Source organism: Hypomesus transpacificus, chromosome 14, assembly GCF_021917145.1.
Source record: "Hypomesus transpacificus isolate Combined female chromosome 14, fHypTra1, whole genome shotgun sequence".
NCBI lineage: Eukaryota > Metazoa > Chordata > Actinopteri > Osmeriformes > Osmeridae > Hypomesus > Hypomesus transpacificus.
In genome coordinates this window covers 4,831,895-4,848,348 of record NC_061073.1, presented here as the reverse complement: position 1 = coordinate 4,848,348, position 16,454 = coordinate 4,831,895, and the positions used below count along the sequence as shown (strand labels likewise).

The window sequence follows — 16,454 nt, the reverse complement described above, 5'->3', positions numbered from 1 at the left end:
CTAACTAAATGCACGATTAACTATTCGGACAAGCCCGCCTTTTCCTTCTCATTAAATATGCACCAATTGTTTTAAAATTCAGATAATTCGATTTTAAAGATTCATCAGTAGGAGAGGTTGAGGGGAGATGAAGGGAGAGGCTTTGTTTTAGGCTACAGATGGGCTGTTGCTGCTACTGGCCGGAACACCGGCGTGAACCACAAATAACCTGGACTCCGCTGCTATAATGCCATCGGTGCCTGAAAGCATGTTTCTCTAGTTTGAGGCCGTGACCCAAAGAGTAGAAATGAAGCCTTTAATTTCCTCTACTGGAATGTCTATGCCAGGAGATGCATGTTACAAGATCAATAGTCTACAACCCTTTATGCGTTCTGTCAATTGTTGCTTAAATATTTTGTAGGCTGCGTTGTATAGTTTTTTCCCTAATCGTCATTTGATCCACGTTCTCCCGGTCATGTTTTAATTATTTTTAACCAGACAATTAAAGTCTGGTTAGGGTTAGCCTACTGTCGATGTTAAAGTCTTGACCGCCATCTAGTGGTAAAGCGAGGCACTGACGCGTGTTTTCAGATTTCCGTGTGTTGAACATACACACAAAAAATAGAAGATTAGGACTAGCCTACATGATGATGGCATTAGAGGATACTTCAATCATTGCAAAAAAATTCTCACGCAGCTGCTCCTAAATGTAACCAATGGGGGCATAACCCACATTGTCAATGTTAAAAGGATCACTTTCCGTTCTCAGTCTGTACCGAGATTTATAAAAAGGTAGGCGTGTATGTGTGTTTTTTTTTGTGTGGACAAGAATGCGTGACTCTTTCATCTACAGTAGGCAGTTATTGCCCAAAGTTGAAAGACAGCTACGTTTCCATTGCGCCAACCACTTTTGCGTTCCTAAATAAGGTGAATGAAGCAATTCAAATCCAATCTGGGGTCGGTGCACGTGAGCGTCGCTACCGCATGTCACCGCTAGACGGCGAGAGGCGTGACAAAACCGCATAGTCTTCCGCGTTTTCCCGGAATTCAGCGCTGCTGCTGCCCTGATTACACCGTGTACTTTCCTCGCACGTTTCTGTGTCCCCTCTCTCTCACTACTCCCCGCCCTCAAGAAGAAAAAAAATAAGGCAATTATACAACTCACTCTCCCCCCTCCTCCCCGGCTACCTCTCCTATCAACATATACTGCTTCTTCCACATGCAGTGGAGTACTGGGCCCCGGTGCACCGGCTCCAGCCATGTCGGCGAGGAATGCAGCGGCTGGTGGCGGTGACAGAGCGATAGGGGAACGGACAGGTAAACCCGACACTGTCAGTTTTGAAATGATATCAAATTCAATTTTGTATCATTTTTTGTTGCGGCTTTTCGCCAAAGCAGTGTCTGAATGGCTACCAGGAAACGGTTCATGAATTTATCAATGGTTGTGGTCATAAGCCATTCGCTGTGTGCCGAAAGTAGGTCAGTAGATCAGTAGAGCAAACTGGCAGCTAAGGCACTTCTTTGAAAAATGTAGCAAAAATGAACATTTCGGTTGTTAACATATAACACTGTTGATGTTTACAACGGTAATTGAGGACTATTGCACGATCACACGCTTGTGTGTAAGGGTTTGCGCTCATAGCTTAGCATAGTTGCAAATAGATACTCCTATAGCCTAAGCTATTATTCTATAGGATCTTAACATGGCCCACGATAAACATCCATGTCAATGATATGCTAAAAGTAATCAACATTAAAGGTTATTGTCCGTATGGGTCGGTTACTTTTAAAAGAACAGTCGCGCAATTTGGAATTGTTTGTCGGTATGTTCAAAGTTTAGCATGTGAAACTGAGACTATTGAGATGTTTATGTGACAAAGGAGGATTTCTCGATGTGGTTTGGTTAGACCTCTTTTTATGGTCTTCCTTTTCGCAATAGCGTAGCCTATTACTGAAAAAATCCAGGCTACTTGTAGGTTACAGTGTCACAGTCCACGTCCAATTAGCGCCAGTGTGAGCTTACACATTTAGCCCTAGTTTTGAGAGCAATGGATTCATTTAAAAAGCAATACATAATCAATACAAATTCAATTGTGGATAATATAAATCTTATTGTCTTCACCGTATTGTTTGTTATTTAGAATAATTCATAATTCTGTCTGTTGTAGCCTGTATTGAGCGACTGCTAAATCTAGTTAACATTTTGTATTTAATGCACATTCTGTGGTGAGTAGCATTAAGTTTCTTCTTTATTTCAATAAAAAATAAATAGATTGTCGTATTGTTATGCAGTCTACACGTGTACGTGCAGTTGTGTGACGGTTATATAATATGTAGGTCAAACTAGCTGCTCTTGTTATGGGCCACCGTGACCGCTTATTCCTTTTGGATCCTCTTGGGTTTGTTATACTATCACGTTTATCTACTTTAGCTGAAACATGCTTAAGTGTGGATACTGAAACTTGTGTTATTTCTGAAGTGTGATACTTCTGTAATGTACAATATTGGAGAACACTCCAAAGTGCACTAACAAGTCTAAATCTATTTGCTCCATGGTGATTTAAATAGGATCTCAAATGGATCAGCTTTCTTTGTTTGTAAATGAGGATTAGGCAGTGTTTAAGATGTGTTGATATTGACATGTACATCATCACAACTGTGGTCATGGAGTGTCAGGTTTAATACTAGGTATTAATGGCAGTTGGTTACATGGTTTACCTTTTAAATAAAATAAGTATAATTATTATGTGTTAACAAGGATATGCATCTGCCTGCACACGCATCTTGTACGTTTTTTTTCTTAAGCTATCTCTGTAACATTGACGTACGAGCCAACCCTCCCCCAAGCCCATCTAAGTAGCCAGGAAGTGACTCGGATCTCTGATGCTGACATCATCAGGAAGAAATGTAAAATGAAGGCTAATTTGTTTAAAGGACATGTTCTTTGGTACACAAGCTCTGTGGTTCTAGGGTAGAAGGTGGGACATACATTTTCGGGACTATATCAATAGTATGTCTGTGTCGTTCTCCTTCTGAATGCCTTTACTGCTCCTGGTTTCACAAATGGAGGCTGTCAGTGAGTCACATTGAAAGCTGTGTGTGAAGGTGCAGTGTGTTGACAGGGTCCAAGCACTCGTGTGAAAAAGCGGTGATTTCTAGGTCAAGATCGCCAGGCACCAGAAAATGCCTGCATCCAAACAATTGTGATGCTGTTCAATGGCAAATGTCTGTTATGCAGTGTTAAGGGCAAGCTGGATAATCATCGCTAACCTGAAGCACGTCGAGCGAGGTACAACTCTCCCTGTCAGACTGATGGTCAAAGTGAACTGCTTTGGTCCCCTGGCCAAGCTGTGATGGTATTGTATAGTAGATAATGGGCCTGAACGATGAAGTTATCGTGGGGTCAGGCCTAGCTGTGTGGTCAAGCTCCTATTGTACTCCACATTCTGTCCCAGATCACTTCGCTTTCCCTCCATCAATATCAATACAACTGTTATTTTTTTTTCAGTGGTTACATTTTCAGAATGTGACTTGACGAACACAAATTCTTCAGTTGTTCACAATAAACACCCATCATTATTTTACATTGAGTGTGTATATATAGAGACGGTCTAGCCTTGTTTGGGAAGAAGATACCGCTATCTTCCGGCCACGTGCCTGACTTCGTCCTCCCGTCATCTCTTTATTGAAGTAGAACTCATCCAATCAGAAGAGACCCTGTCCTTGCTAGCTGTGGCCCCTCCTTTTTTGTGGTGGCATGACCTGCAGCATACCATAAATATTCCTGTGTGTCCTTTTAGCTTCTTGTTTTTCCTGGTGACAGCACTTATTGGTCGGCCGCTCAGCCCGCCCCTGCGTCCGTGGTTCACACAGCCTAGTTTTGTTGTTGATGCTTATACTACTGGCATTATTGCAGTGGTGTGTAGCCTATCAGAAAACCCTCCTCCATCTCCGCTTATGTGATGTGGCGATTTTCTTCTGGTCTTAAGACGAGTGAATTACTTAGTAAAATAAATAAATAAATAAAGTATTGGTGGTAATTATGAATGAGTTACTTGAAGGGTTCCTGTGTGACGTCAGAGCTGTCGATCTGGTGAGGATACACACCCCAGGCAGGTGGTCAGAGGAGTGAGAGAGGTGGTGGAAAGGGGATCAGGCGGGGTAAGAGTTTGTGGCCGGGCCGTGCGCGATGCTCCCCAGCGTGTTGCTTCATTGGAGGGAGAAGGATTAGAACATCAGCCTCTGGTGATCTGGTAATGGCTATTTAGGTTACTGGGTCTGTAGAGCACCGAGTTAAAGACAGGACTATGTGAACCAACTGCAGTGTGCAGGTTGCGGTTGCTCTAGCTGTAACGCGAGTCCCCTTTTTAATGATGTTTGTTGTTGTCTTTGCATGGTAAGATGATGTCGAATGCCCCGTGCTTCACCTGTTCCTTGAACCTTGTGAGTGCGTGTGTTCCAGGGGACGTGCTGGTGGAGCAAAACCAAAGCCTCTCTTTGTCGGTGCCCAGCTTGATGCCTGCCTCCTCAGCTGCTGCTCTGTCCTCGGGCACAGAGCTGCCTCGCAAACGCAAGGGCAGTATGGACACCCAGTAAGTGTGTGTGTGTGTGTGTGTTGGTATAGAATAGATAACAGTGCCTCCTGAATGGTTATATTGGTTTATGGTATTAGTTACACTGGCTTACAGTATTCATTTATAGATGTTTGGTCTTGAAATGAAAGGTGCTATTGGCAAAAAAAACAACAACAATCATCCAGTTTTTTTTTTAACAACGCATTGTCTTCCCAGAGAAACCAAATCGTCCTCTTTCCTGGATGTGGAGATGGATGAGGATCCGGACGGGTACGTGGTCATGGACTCCACTCCAGGTTTCTGCGTTTGCATCATCTGACCGTCTAATGACATGTTCCGCCTCTCTCCTCCCACCTCTGTAGGTCTGAAGGAGAGGACCAACACGTGAAGATCAAGTGCTTCAGGTATTTCTGCTATTTGTTCAAACTTCAGCAGGAGTATTAGGGTTTTGTATGCAATGGTACAGATTTGTAAGAAGTAGCTTAGCTCAGCTTTAGCATCTGCTGGTCTTATGGCTGGGGTCGTTCTCAGGGAGCCCCACAGTCAGATTGAGAAGCGACGGCGAGACAAGATGAACAACCTTATCGATGAGCTGTCTGCCATGATCCCCACCTGCAACCCCATGTCCCGCAAGCTGGACAAGCTGACGGTGCTGCGAATGGCCGTGCAGCACCTCAAGTCTCTCAAAGGTACCGCCAGTGAGTGCGCCTAAGAGCAGGAACTATGTCAGAGCTGGGTTAGAAGACCCTGTCCTGGAAGTGTTGGTTGTTGTCATGCAGGGCCTTTTAAAACCCGTTTCCGGAGAACTACGTACCTTTCTGTAGTCTCCCCCCCCCCCCCCCCCCCAGTTGTAGCATTTCCTCTTTCTGACTCGCCCCATCACTCCTTCTCTCTCTCCCTCTCTTTGTGCTCTCACTCTTCTTCCTGTCCCTGCTCTCGTTCCGCCAGGTTCCACCAGTTCCTTTACAGAAGCCAACTACAAGCCGTCCTTCCTCCCCGACGAGGAGCTCAAGCACTTGGTCCTCAAGGTGAGCATCCCAGCTGCTCCAGTGGAACAGCATCTCTCTGAGAGACTGGGCCCCCCCCCCCCAGCATAGCACAGACATGACCTCCCAAAGACCGGCCCAGACAGGGCCTCACTACAGAACACACCGTACGTGTTCTCTTGTCTGGTCGTTGTTGTTACTACATCACATTTCAGTTGAACATTTCGATTTAGACGAGTCCTTCTCTTCTCCTCCCTCTCTCCTGTTCAGGCTGCAGATGGGTTTTTGTTTGTGGTGGGCTGTGATCGAGGTAAAATAGTCTTTGTCTCAGAGTCCGTCAGCAAGATACTCAACTACTGTCGGGTGAGTATTGTTCTTCAGCTGTGTTTGGAACCCCAGTACTAGAACCAGATTAGAACCAGCTTGCTAGGGTCCTTGTCATAAGGCCTCCCTTATGTTTTGCCAGCAGTTGCAGGGTCAGAATTGACGTTGAGTTATAGTGCAGTGGAGCTGATTGGTCGGTTTAAAGGTGGGTGATTGTGATCCTCAGACGGAGCTGATTGGTCAGAGTCTGTTTGACTATGTCCACCCTAAGGACATCAGCAAGGTGAAGGAGCAGCTGTCTGCTTCGGAGCTCTACCCTCGTGAGAGACTCATAGATGCCAAGAGTACGTGTGTGTGTGTGTGTGTGTGTGTGTGTGTGTGTGTGTGTGTGTGTGTGTGTGTGTGTGTGTGTGTGTGTGTGTGTGTGTGTGTGTGTGTGTGTGTGTGTGTGTGAGAAAAGGGGCCTGGCTGCATACAAAAAAATGTTGTGTGAAAAAAGATATCTATATTCCTGACTGGAGCCCTGTGTTTGTTTGGCCAGCGGGGCTCGAGGTGCAGGCTGAGCTCCCTCTGGGTGCTGCCCGTCTGGGCTCAGGGGCTCGCCGCTCCTTCTTCTGCCACATGAAGTACAACAAGGTCTCCGTCAAGATCGAGAAGAAGGAGTTCCAGCCCAGCAGCTCCAAAAAGAAAGGTGTGTGTGTGGTGTGTTGTGTATGTGTGTGTACTCAGAAGACGATAAAACAGTTGAGCTTCGCTTGTTTGATTTGTTTAACTTAAACTAAAAATCTTTTTCGTTTGTATTCATTTTTGTGCCTAGCTTAAGCAACAAAAAACTGAAATGGCACATGGTGATCTAAACGGTAGTTATTATAATAAGCTCCCGGTAAGTAGTTAACAGATCGCGGATGTGTAATTTGGATCGAGATTCTTGTCAAAGGAGTCCCGCTGCTCTGTCCCCTGCAGAGTCTCAGCGGTACTGCACGGTCCACTGCACAGGATACATGCGGAGCTGGCCCTCCAGCCAGCTGGGGATGGAGGGGGAGGGGGAGGCCGACAAGGACAGCTCCCACTTCAGCTGCCTGGTGGCAGTCGGCCGGGTCCACCCCCGGCTCTACCCCCAGGCCAATGGGGAGGTTCGAGTCACACCCACTGAGTTTGTCACACGCTACGCCATGGACGGCAAGTTCACCTTCGTCGACCAACGGTAACCATGTCATATCTGTTTGTTAGCTGTTGTGTAGCGTGTGCCAACGTGTAGGTCAGTCCTTCCCGTCTCTCCTACCATCGGAGATTTGATCGGACATGGTCATTATTAAAACATCCACACAGAGATCTGATTGGCTATTGGTGATAAACAAAACATCCACGCAGAGATCTGATTGGACGTGATAGTTTTCCAGGCTGTATTGTGACCTCCATCCCTTGTCCTGTCCTGTGCTCCCCAGTGCCACCACCATTCTGGGCTATCTCCCCCAGGAGCTGCTGGGTACCTCCTGCTATGAGTACTTCCATCAGGATGACCTACCACATCTAGCGGACCGCCATCGTAAAGGTATATTCTGTTAATCTGGTCTTAATTTTTTTTTTTTGTATTTATTCCCTCTAATCCTAATTTTACCTTTTTGTGGGCAACCAAGCATTTTCTCCTAACCTGTCTGATAACAAGAACATCTAGCCAGTGTGCACCTGCCCCGGGAGGAAGTTCCCATCAGTGGGCCCCCTGTTATCCATTTTGGACATGAATATGAATATTTGGTCATGTGACCATGAATATTTGGCCCAGACTCCACTCCAGTGGCCACAGTGCTAGCATAACTGTCAAATTAATATCAACAATTCTTTCCCACATTGATGAATTTACAATAGGAAAAGGATAAACGGTATATTTTCACTGAAATGTTACGCAATATCTACCCATACACAGCATATCAGAATTTACAGAATTGTCGCAGATGGCATCTGTGTGTCTGAATGTTTATTTCTCTAACTTAGACTCTCCCCTTTCTTTCACAGTGCTGCGGTGTAAAGAAAGAATTGACACAAATTGCTATAAATTCAAAACAAAATATGGCTCTTTTGTCACTCTACGAAGTCAGTGGTTTAGTTTTGTAAATCCTTGGACCAAAGAAGTAGAATACATAGTGTCAACTAATACCGTCATATTGTGAGTACAAACCTTAACCACCCACTACGGGAAGCTTCTAGCATGACATCGCTGTCTTGAATTGTCTGAACTGAGTGTGTACGCTGTGTTGTGAAAAAGTTTGCGTGTGTAGTATTGTCAGAGTGTGTGATGTCTCTCTAACTCCATCATCCGTCCATCCCTCAAGAAGCGACCACAGTAGCCCGGGTAGAGCAGAAGTGAACCCTCAACAGACAAGCCTTCCCAAGACCTCTGAAGGTGAGTTGAAATGAGAAGGAAGCCATCTTGAAGACTGTCTACCACTGCAGATTGACATGTCAGTCACACATGTCACCTCTGCATGTCAGCTCATGTGGTCTGATGGTTTATTTGGTCACTTGTAGATGACTGTAAGAAGTCTCTTCCCATCATCCCTGGGATCCCTAACACCCCTGGTACCATGATCTACGCCGGCAGCATCGGCACGCACATTGCTAACGAGCTGCTAGACTATAACAGGTGGGTCTGTGTGCTTGGCGATGTCTGGGCTGGAGACCCATGGCAACGTCATGTTCAGTGAATATCTGTCAAATCTCTTGCCACAGAAGTACAGGATTATTGACTGATGTGGGAAGAATTAGTCCTGAAAGTGACAGTGTTTGCTCCGCTTCCAGGATGAACTCATCCCCATCCAGTGGTAATGTCAGTCCCTTCAACATGCATCAGGATAAGTCGCCAATGACTCATCCCCAGACCAGCAGCAACGTGAGTCTTCAACATTTAACATGTGTGTGTGTGTGTGTGTGTGTGTGTGTGTGTGAGCCCATACAACACAAGTCAAAAGGTTGGGCACACCTTCTCAATACTTCCAGTCCCCCCCAAAAAATGTAAAACAAATCTAAATATGTTTAATTCTTCAAAGTAGCCACGCGTTGGGCCGTCTTGGCATTCTCTCAGGCACCTTTATGAGATGGTCACCTGGAGGGGTTTCCTAAAGAGTTCCCACGCATGCTGAGCAGCTGTTGGCTGCTTTTCATTACTCTGTGGTCCAACCAGGCCCCCACCCCTCGGCCCCCACCCCTCGGCCCCCACCCCTCGGCCCCCAGCCCTCGGCCCCCACCCCGCGGCCCCCACCCCTCGGCCCCCAGCCCTCGGCCCCCACCCCTCGGCCCCCACCCCGCGGCCCCCACCCCTCGGCCCCCAGCCCTCGGCCCCCACCCCTCGGCCCCCACCCCTCGGCCCCCACCCCTCGGCCCCCAGCCCTCGCTCCTCAGCTGCAGGCAGGACCTAATGGATCCCAAACTGTCTTCCCCAATATTTTGTTTTCTGTTCTCGAACCTGACTCAAAATAGTAGCTTTTGATGATGATCGTCCATGTTATCGTATCACTTCGAAGATGATTGAGAGAATGCCAAGTGTGCAAAGCTGTCATCAAGACAAAGGGTGAATAGCAGGAAGAATCTCAAATACAAAATCCATTTCGATTCGTTTTTTTGGGGTTACTCTATGATTCCATGTGTCATTTCATGGTTTTGAGACATTAGCTTCACTGTTAATCTACAATGTAAAAAAAGAGTTAGTTAAAAACTACTAGAATGAGTAGGTGTATCCGAACCTTTAACTGGTGCTGTCTGTACATGCGTTAGTGTGACCATATACTCAGGAATGAGTGCGTGCGTGTGCGCGCCCTTACATGTGTGATGCCCACCAAGGTGCCAAACGGAGAGGCGATGGACAATGAGATGCCAGGAAAGTCCAACACTGAGGACGAACTGCAGGATGGTCCTGTCTCTGCTGGAGAATCACTGGGTATTTACCTGCCAAGCAATGGAATCACTGTACCTGATTTACCTAGCTAACTACGCACATACCTTGCTAGCTACCTCACTACTGCGCCTAAATACCTAGCTAACTAGGAACTAGTGTCACTAAAGTACCTAGCTACCTAGATCACTATCATCCCTAAAATATGCTATTCCTAGCTAACTATGCCACTACTGTCTCTTATTTATTTAACTACTAACTACCTCACCAGTCTTGCAAGTAGCTACCTAACGTTGTACATAAAGAACACAGCTACCTACCAAACATCTGCAACTAAGCGTCCTATTTAACTACTGTAGCGAAAAGACCCTAGCTAGTACTGTAGCTAAAACACCTGGCTGGTTGACTCACTAATGTACCTCCATCCTCTGTGTAGGGGACAACGCTCAGCTGGACCTGGACAGTGTTGTGGGCCCCGGGCTCGGTGGCCTTAGCAACGACGAGGCCGCCATGGCGGTCATCATGAGCCTGCTGGAGACGGACGCCAACCTGGGCGAGGCTGTGGACTTCGACGAGATGCACTGGTCACTCTAGAACGTCTCAGGGGCCTCTGTGTAATCTCCTCCTTCATCCATCAGACCATCAATTTTTTTTTTTAATTTTTTTTTTTTAAGATGTATTTATTATCAGTTTTTCCACCTACGCTGTGGAATTTTCAGGCGGCTACTCTAAAACTCTAAAATATGTTTGGATTATTAATAATAAGGGACCCCCCCAGCCCCCTCCTACTCCAAACATCTCCATCTCCATAGCAGTAGGAGGACATGGAGCTGAGGGGGAAAGTCTTCAAAGGCTCTGCCTGGAAAAGCTTTCAGAACCACCTGACAGTCATGGGCAGTTCTGTCCAACTGCTCTCTACACACGCTCTGTCCCTCATACGGAGACTTGACTATGAAAGAGCTGCGGGAGCAATGTGGAATAACCCAGCCAAACTCTAGGACACTAGGACCCAGGAACGTAGGCCTCCCCGGATGAAGGTTCCTGTTTCCTTGGTCTATCTAGCTACACTTGAACAAAGGACAGGAGTGAAGATGATGAAGCTAAACAGGCGCACTGAAAGTGATGACATGTTTTTGGAAACAATATATTTTCTGAATAATAGTAATTGGATAAATGTATGTATATGTTTTGACCTCGATAGAGGGATTGTGTTATCTCCCAGGGTATATCTCAATCATCTGGGTTTCTTCACATCTGATGGAGAAATTGAGTCATCTGTGCTCAGATAATTGGCCAACCAGTCAGCTTTTGCTCGTGTGTCTGTCCAATAGAAAAGCCCAAAACCTCAGACAAGCACACAACGATGATGTGTGTAGGTCCTAGCCAGTCATGCTGATGGAACAAGGCGTTCCGTGAGTAGAAGTCATAAGGACATGTGCTGGTGCACAACATTCAGTCTTTCAAGTCAGTGATGTGTTGGTTTTCTATAGGATCCCTGTCAGAGTCAGGGCAGGTGAGGCAGTACCTCAGGAATCCTCTAACCAGAACCAATCCTCGCTCAACCTGTTCACTCACAATATTTCCACCGTTTTAATTTTTATTGAATGAAAATGTGTTTCTTGACGACGTGGTTCGTCTGTATTCTCATGTTGTTGTTTTTTGCCCCCTGTGTGATTCCCATGCTGGTGACAGATGATTATAGACAGTGTTCAGACACCACAGACAAGATGCAGTTTTTTGAACTTCTAGTTGGTTGAATTATTTTTGCATAAAACCATGGCCATAAGGGTGGGTGGGGCCTGCAGAAGGCCTGCCAGGATAGCTGCATCAGTGCCACACGCTGGCTGTTGATTCGCGGTCTCCTGGGACAGTGCCAGGCGTAATGGTTTAACATTCCAGAACACCAGACACTCTGCTATTTACGTCATGTGATCACTGTCACGACCATACACTATTGCATTTTAACGAGGCGAATGGACCTTTTGACCAGAGGGATGGGCTGTACACAGCCAGACAAGAAGCAGTTTTAAAATGTTTGAAGCCAATCTCGATTCAGATCGACTTGCTGAGATCATCAGGTGTTGCAGAAGTCTTCTAGTCTGTCAGCAGACAGAGCGGGCCCTCTTTCCGGGCCCAGGGGACGGTGTGACGGTCCACAGTGGAAGGTCAGTGGGTATGGACGGAAGCAGCGACGCCATGTTTTGATTATAGTCCCGAACCACTCAAAACACCTCTGAAAGTTCTATTGCTGTTCAAGGACACGGCCACCTATTATGGTCTGTTTGTCATGCTCTGTGCCAGTGTGGACTGTGGAGGAGAAGACCTCGGTCTCTGACTTATGCTTGAAACCTCAGGGCCATGCCTACATGGACCAGCTGCCTGTGTTTGAAGTGCCGTCTGAACTGGCCTACGCTCCACACTTTTTCAGAGGAGTTTTTCAGGACCATTCATCCTGTCTGGATGCATCGTTGGGTGAATCGGGGGGCGATTTGTTCACCTTTTTGCTTGCCGCACACTAATCCAGCCATCTAATGCCTGATTAGAGATGGCGTGGATGAATGAGCTTGGGCAGAGGCATCAACGCTCATTCTAGCCACACCAGCGAGCTGTGAAGGCCGGTGCCATAGATAAGACTGGTCCTATGACAGGTAAAATGTCATACCATATGTGTTTTAGCTACAAGGTTATTCTATTTCTTACCCTTAAAATCACTGTACTGTATTTGTGGAAGTCCTGGGTTATGAAAGTGTCAGTGAGCTTGTACAAACAGTTCCACTTGTTGGGGGAGCGCTATCTAGTGGAGAATGAGGGTAATAACTCATCGGTGATAACTACTTCTCTCCCAGTTTGGCAAACAGCTTTGCCAGGGTAGGTTTTTTAATATTAACCTAGTTAACTATTTGTTACCTATTTTGTGTTCCCTTTAGTGTCAGTCCCTGCTAACAAACTGCATGCAATTTATATAGAAGTTTTTAGTTTGTTTGTTATTTTGGTTCTTTGGATTATTTGCCTTATGAGAGGGGGAGGGAGGGTCTGAAAGACCAGTGTTTCATCACCAGCCTACATGCACACAAGTAGAGCCTATCGTACCGTAGGGCCGCTGTCCTCCTACATGGAACACGAGCCTGTCACAGGCTCTCGTAGTCAAAACCTCCATCATATCCTTTGACATCGCTGTTGGTATTGTTTTTTTGATTTTTTTCTTCATCTGAGATTTTGTCATTGTTTTGGGGGGTCATAATGAAGCAGTTGTGTGTGTATGGTGTAATTGCTGCTACTGTCAACTGGGCCGGTTTGTGGCACAACAGGATAGGTGCATCTCTCCGGCCTGTCTTGTAACAAAAGTTTCTTAATAAACATTAGATTCCTGAACAACATACTTTGCATGGGAACATACACACACTTTAAACATGCCAAAATACCTACCACCACCAGCTGTATATGCAATCATTTGATTGTCTTTCCTATCTGGGCAGTCGAGGTATTCTTCCATACAAAGCTTTGCAGTCAATGACACTCTCTCCAAGACCTTGAAGACAATGCCAAGGATAACCGTCAATGCTTTCTGGATGATTACATTTACGTCAGTCAGGCCCACCTGCCACCAGTCCTGTGGCTTCCCACCTGGAGATGATGCGTCGGCTGGACTGCTGGCCAATCGTAAGTGTGATTAAAACGAGCGGGGTAAGCTAGGATGATTATAAAGTCATCGGCAGAGCGGAGGGTGAGGTGCACTGGCTTGAGGATGGGACAGGCTGCCACTCTGCACGGAAGGCCAGGGGGGACCTATGTGATGGAGCTTCATGAGTGGTTCAGGTGAGATATGATGCTTTACGAGTGGTTCAGGTGAGATATGAAGCTTTACGAGTGGTTCAGGTGAGATATGAAGCTTTACGAGTGGTTCAGGTGAGACATGATGCTTTACGAGTGGTTCAGGTGAGATATGAAGCTTTACGAGTGGTTCAGGTGAGACATGATGCTTTACGAGTGGTTCAGGTGAGACATGATGCTTTATGAGTGGTTCAGGTGAGATGCGATAGGGGTTTTCGTTCAGTGGCTGCTGTTTGGGACCTGTGCACATTATTAATTTCTACTGTAAGGAAGGTTAAGCATATACACAGTAGGTAAGCCAGCAGTTTTTCCTTATTCAATCTTAATAGTAAAAACGTCCTTTAATTTGAGAGTGATTGATCAAGAAGTACGATATTCACCATGGAGGCATGCAATTCTAAGCTTATACATTTGTGTGAGATAACAAATGTGCTCTGTGTTTCTGTATTTATTCAAATCAATTTAAATTCACCGTAAGGTTTGGGTATTTTTTTTGTGTGAAACCCAACAAAAGATGTCAAGAAGATTGATAGAAAGAAACTTGTCATACAACATACTAGAATTTGGATTATCTTGTCTGGCCATTAGCTAATTTACATGTGCTCAAATCTGTACGGTCAGTCATTCTTAAAACTAAATTACTGGATGAACTGTAAACAAGATCCAACCCCTATATTGTAATGTGTGGTCAAGCAGGATAGGTTATGTGAAGGAAGAGTGACAGGGTACAGTTAGTCTGGGATACCCTAATTCCATGTAAACAAGACGAGAGTAACTGCTTGTTTCAATAAGAGATGTGTCGTTGAAACAGTGGTGGACCCTCCTCAGTCTGCTCAGTGACCTAATGGATCATCCTCAGTCTTGTGCTCAGTAGCCTAATGCACACTTGGCGTTGCTATACTGGGATCTGTTTGTTAATGATTTTATTTGGTCATCAGTGTGATTGTTTGTTGCGGTGTGTGTGTGTTTGGTCCTTTCCCGTGGTAGAAAGTTCATGAGTGAGTGTCCCAGTGGTCTCATAACCCTGCACGAGTTCAGACGTCACTTCTGCAAAGGGACAGTGGGCCACGAGTCGGCTGAGTATGCAGAGCAGATCTTCCGCACCTTGGACAACAACGGGGTAGGCTGCAGACATGACACTGTGACCACGGAAACACTGTGACCACGGAAACACTGCAACACAAGGAAATCGAGTAAATTAACCATTCATTATTTCGGCAAAAATTGTGTTAAAAGAATGGACTCTGAGTGTTAGGCACTTGCTGTTGAAGGTAGGTAAAGCAAGAGAGGGATTTACGTGAGTAGAGGCGTGCATATTTGACATGCCACAAGCAACCGTTTACACACCTATATTATTACGATTTAGTTCCAGTCCCACCGTCCGTCTGGTGGGACTGCCAGGTTGACTGAGGAGGCTGGTTCCCTTGCAGGACGGAGTGGTGGACTTCAAGGAGTATGTGACGGCCATCAGCATGTTGACCCAGGGCTCTGCAGTGGAGAAGCTACGCTGGTCCTTTAAGCTGTATGACAAGGACAAGGATGGGGCTATCACCCGGGGGGAGATGCTGGACATCATGCAGGTGGGGTCCAGCTATTTATTGGGGATAGCTGATGTATATCAGTGACACAAAATGACCAAGATCCGTCCCACGACCTTAACATTTCGGTCAAATTGAGATGCCCTCAGATATTCAGTCAAATTGAGATCCCCTTCAGATATTTTCCAATGTTTTTGGGGAATGGATCACTGTAAGTGACTCAGGTGTGTTCCCAGTCTGACCGTTGCCGTGTTCTGCCTGATTTGTGCTGTGTGGGGCTAACCTAATTAACATTCATTTCAGATTGCTTAAAAGGACAATTAGGTCAATCCGTTGACCTAGTTAGAAGCTATCGCATCCTGTTGTGGTTGTTGTAATCCACTAGTTGGAGCCTGAGGGTGTTGTTTTAAAACGGGGCTGTTCCCTGTTTTAAAGGCAGTGTACAAGATGAGCTTGGCAGCAGCTATTACCAAACCTAACCCTCTCACTGCTGAGGAGTGCACCAACAGGATGTTCATCCGACTGGACAAAGACAAAAATGGTTAGACACACTCGTGCCTACGCAAAGATGGCTGCATCTTCACACATGCAGATATTTTGCAACTTCTTGCAACAACACAAAAAAAACACTGACGCCCTGCAATGTCTCTATTGGTCACACTGTTCTCCCTCTGTGTTCTGCCCAGCCGTCATCAGCCAGGAGGAGTTCATCGAGGGGGCTCTGGAGGACGAGTGGATCAGGGAGATGCTGGAGTGTGACCTCCACACCGTCAAGGTGGAGCGGGCCCTGAAGGCCCCACCTGGACCCTAGCCCTGGGACTGGTGGGGTGGAGCCTGCCCTTGGAATGCTTTTACCTCAGAGGGAAGGATAGATTGGGTTTGAGAGGGAAGGATGCAGGGATGGAAGAAGAAAAGATGACTGTAGGAATGAGACTGATTACGTTTCATATCTGAAGCTGAGAGATAATATTGATCAGATGGTTTACTTACATCTTACATTTACCATGATATATTTACTTCGATCATTCGATGTGCCTACGTTGTGGATAACTTTACTGATCACTATAGATGTGTCATTAAAACATGTGGCTAATTATTTGTAGAATGTAAGTCGTATTTTTTCCTGGAACAGCCGTCAACAAACCAACGCGTGATCGCTCTAGCCCGCTTCGCCCTGTATGATCGTTAACGTAATTTTAACCACAAGGTGTCATCCTTGAGCTATGAGAGTTGATTGGCAGGCGCCCCTAGGAGCTCCCAAGACCCCGTCGGAGTTCCTCCTCCCAAACCAATCCAGTCGGGAGCAGGGCGGGATGTGCCTGCTCGATGACGTCTC

At 46.1% G+C, this 16,454-nt stretch overlaps 2 protein-coding genes across 3 annotated transcripts; both read left to right on the top strand.

Moving 5' to 3' along the window:
- Positions 1–1,033: 1,033 nt before the first annotated feature.
- arntl2 (aryl hydrocarbon receptor nuclear translocator-like 2) lies at positions 1,034–10,401 on the top strand. Of its 2 annotated transcripts, none has more exons than XM_047034431.1 (17): positions 1,034–1,296; positions 4,442–4,571; positions 4,770–4,823; positions 4,916–4,957; positions 5,085–5,242; positions 5,502–5,581; positions 5,810–5,902; positions 6,090–6,207; positions 6,405–6,554; positions 6,827–7,067; positions 7,309–7,415; positions 7,877–8,027; positions 8,197–8,264; positions 8,390–8,504; positions 8,660–8,750; positions 9,698–9,794; positions 10,186–10,401. In XM_047034431.1, exons 1-17 carry the CDS (start codon positions 1,239–1,241, stop codon positions 10,341–10,343), a joined length of 1,911 nt encoding a protein of 636 aa, XP_046890387.1. In that variant the 5' UTR covers positions 1,034–1,238; the 3' UTR covers positions 10,344–10,401. The 2 variants fall into 2 exon arrangements, with proteins under 2 accessions (XP_046890387.1, XP_046890385.1); XM_047034429.1 differs by having other exon boundaries at positions 8,194–8,264.
- Positions 10,402–13,172: 2,771 nt separating this feature from the next.
- si:ch211-245j22.3 (uncharacterized protein LOC563798 homolog) lies at positions 13,173–16,214 on the top strand. Its single transcript, XM_047034432.1, has 5 exons — positions 13,173–13,565; positions 14,568–14,700; positions 15,011–15,160; positions 15,554–15,659; positions 15,805–16,214. The coding sequence occupies exons 1-5, from the start codon at positions 13,444–13,446 to the stop codon at positions 15,927–15,929; spliced, it is 636 nt and encodes a 211-aa protein (XP_046890388.1). The 5' UTR covers positions 13,173–13,443; the 3' UTR covers positions 15,930–16,214.
- Positions 16,215–16,454: the final 240 nt, after the last annotated feature.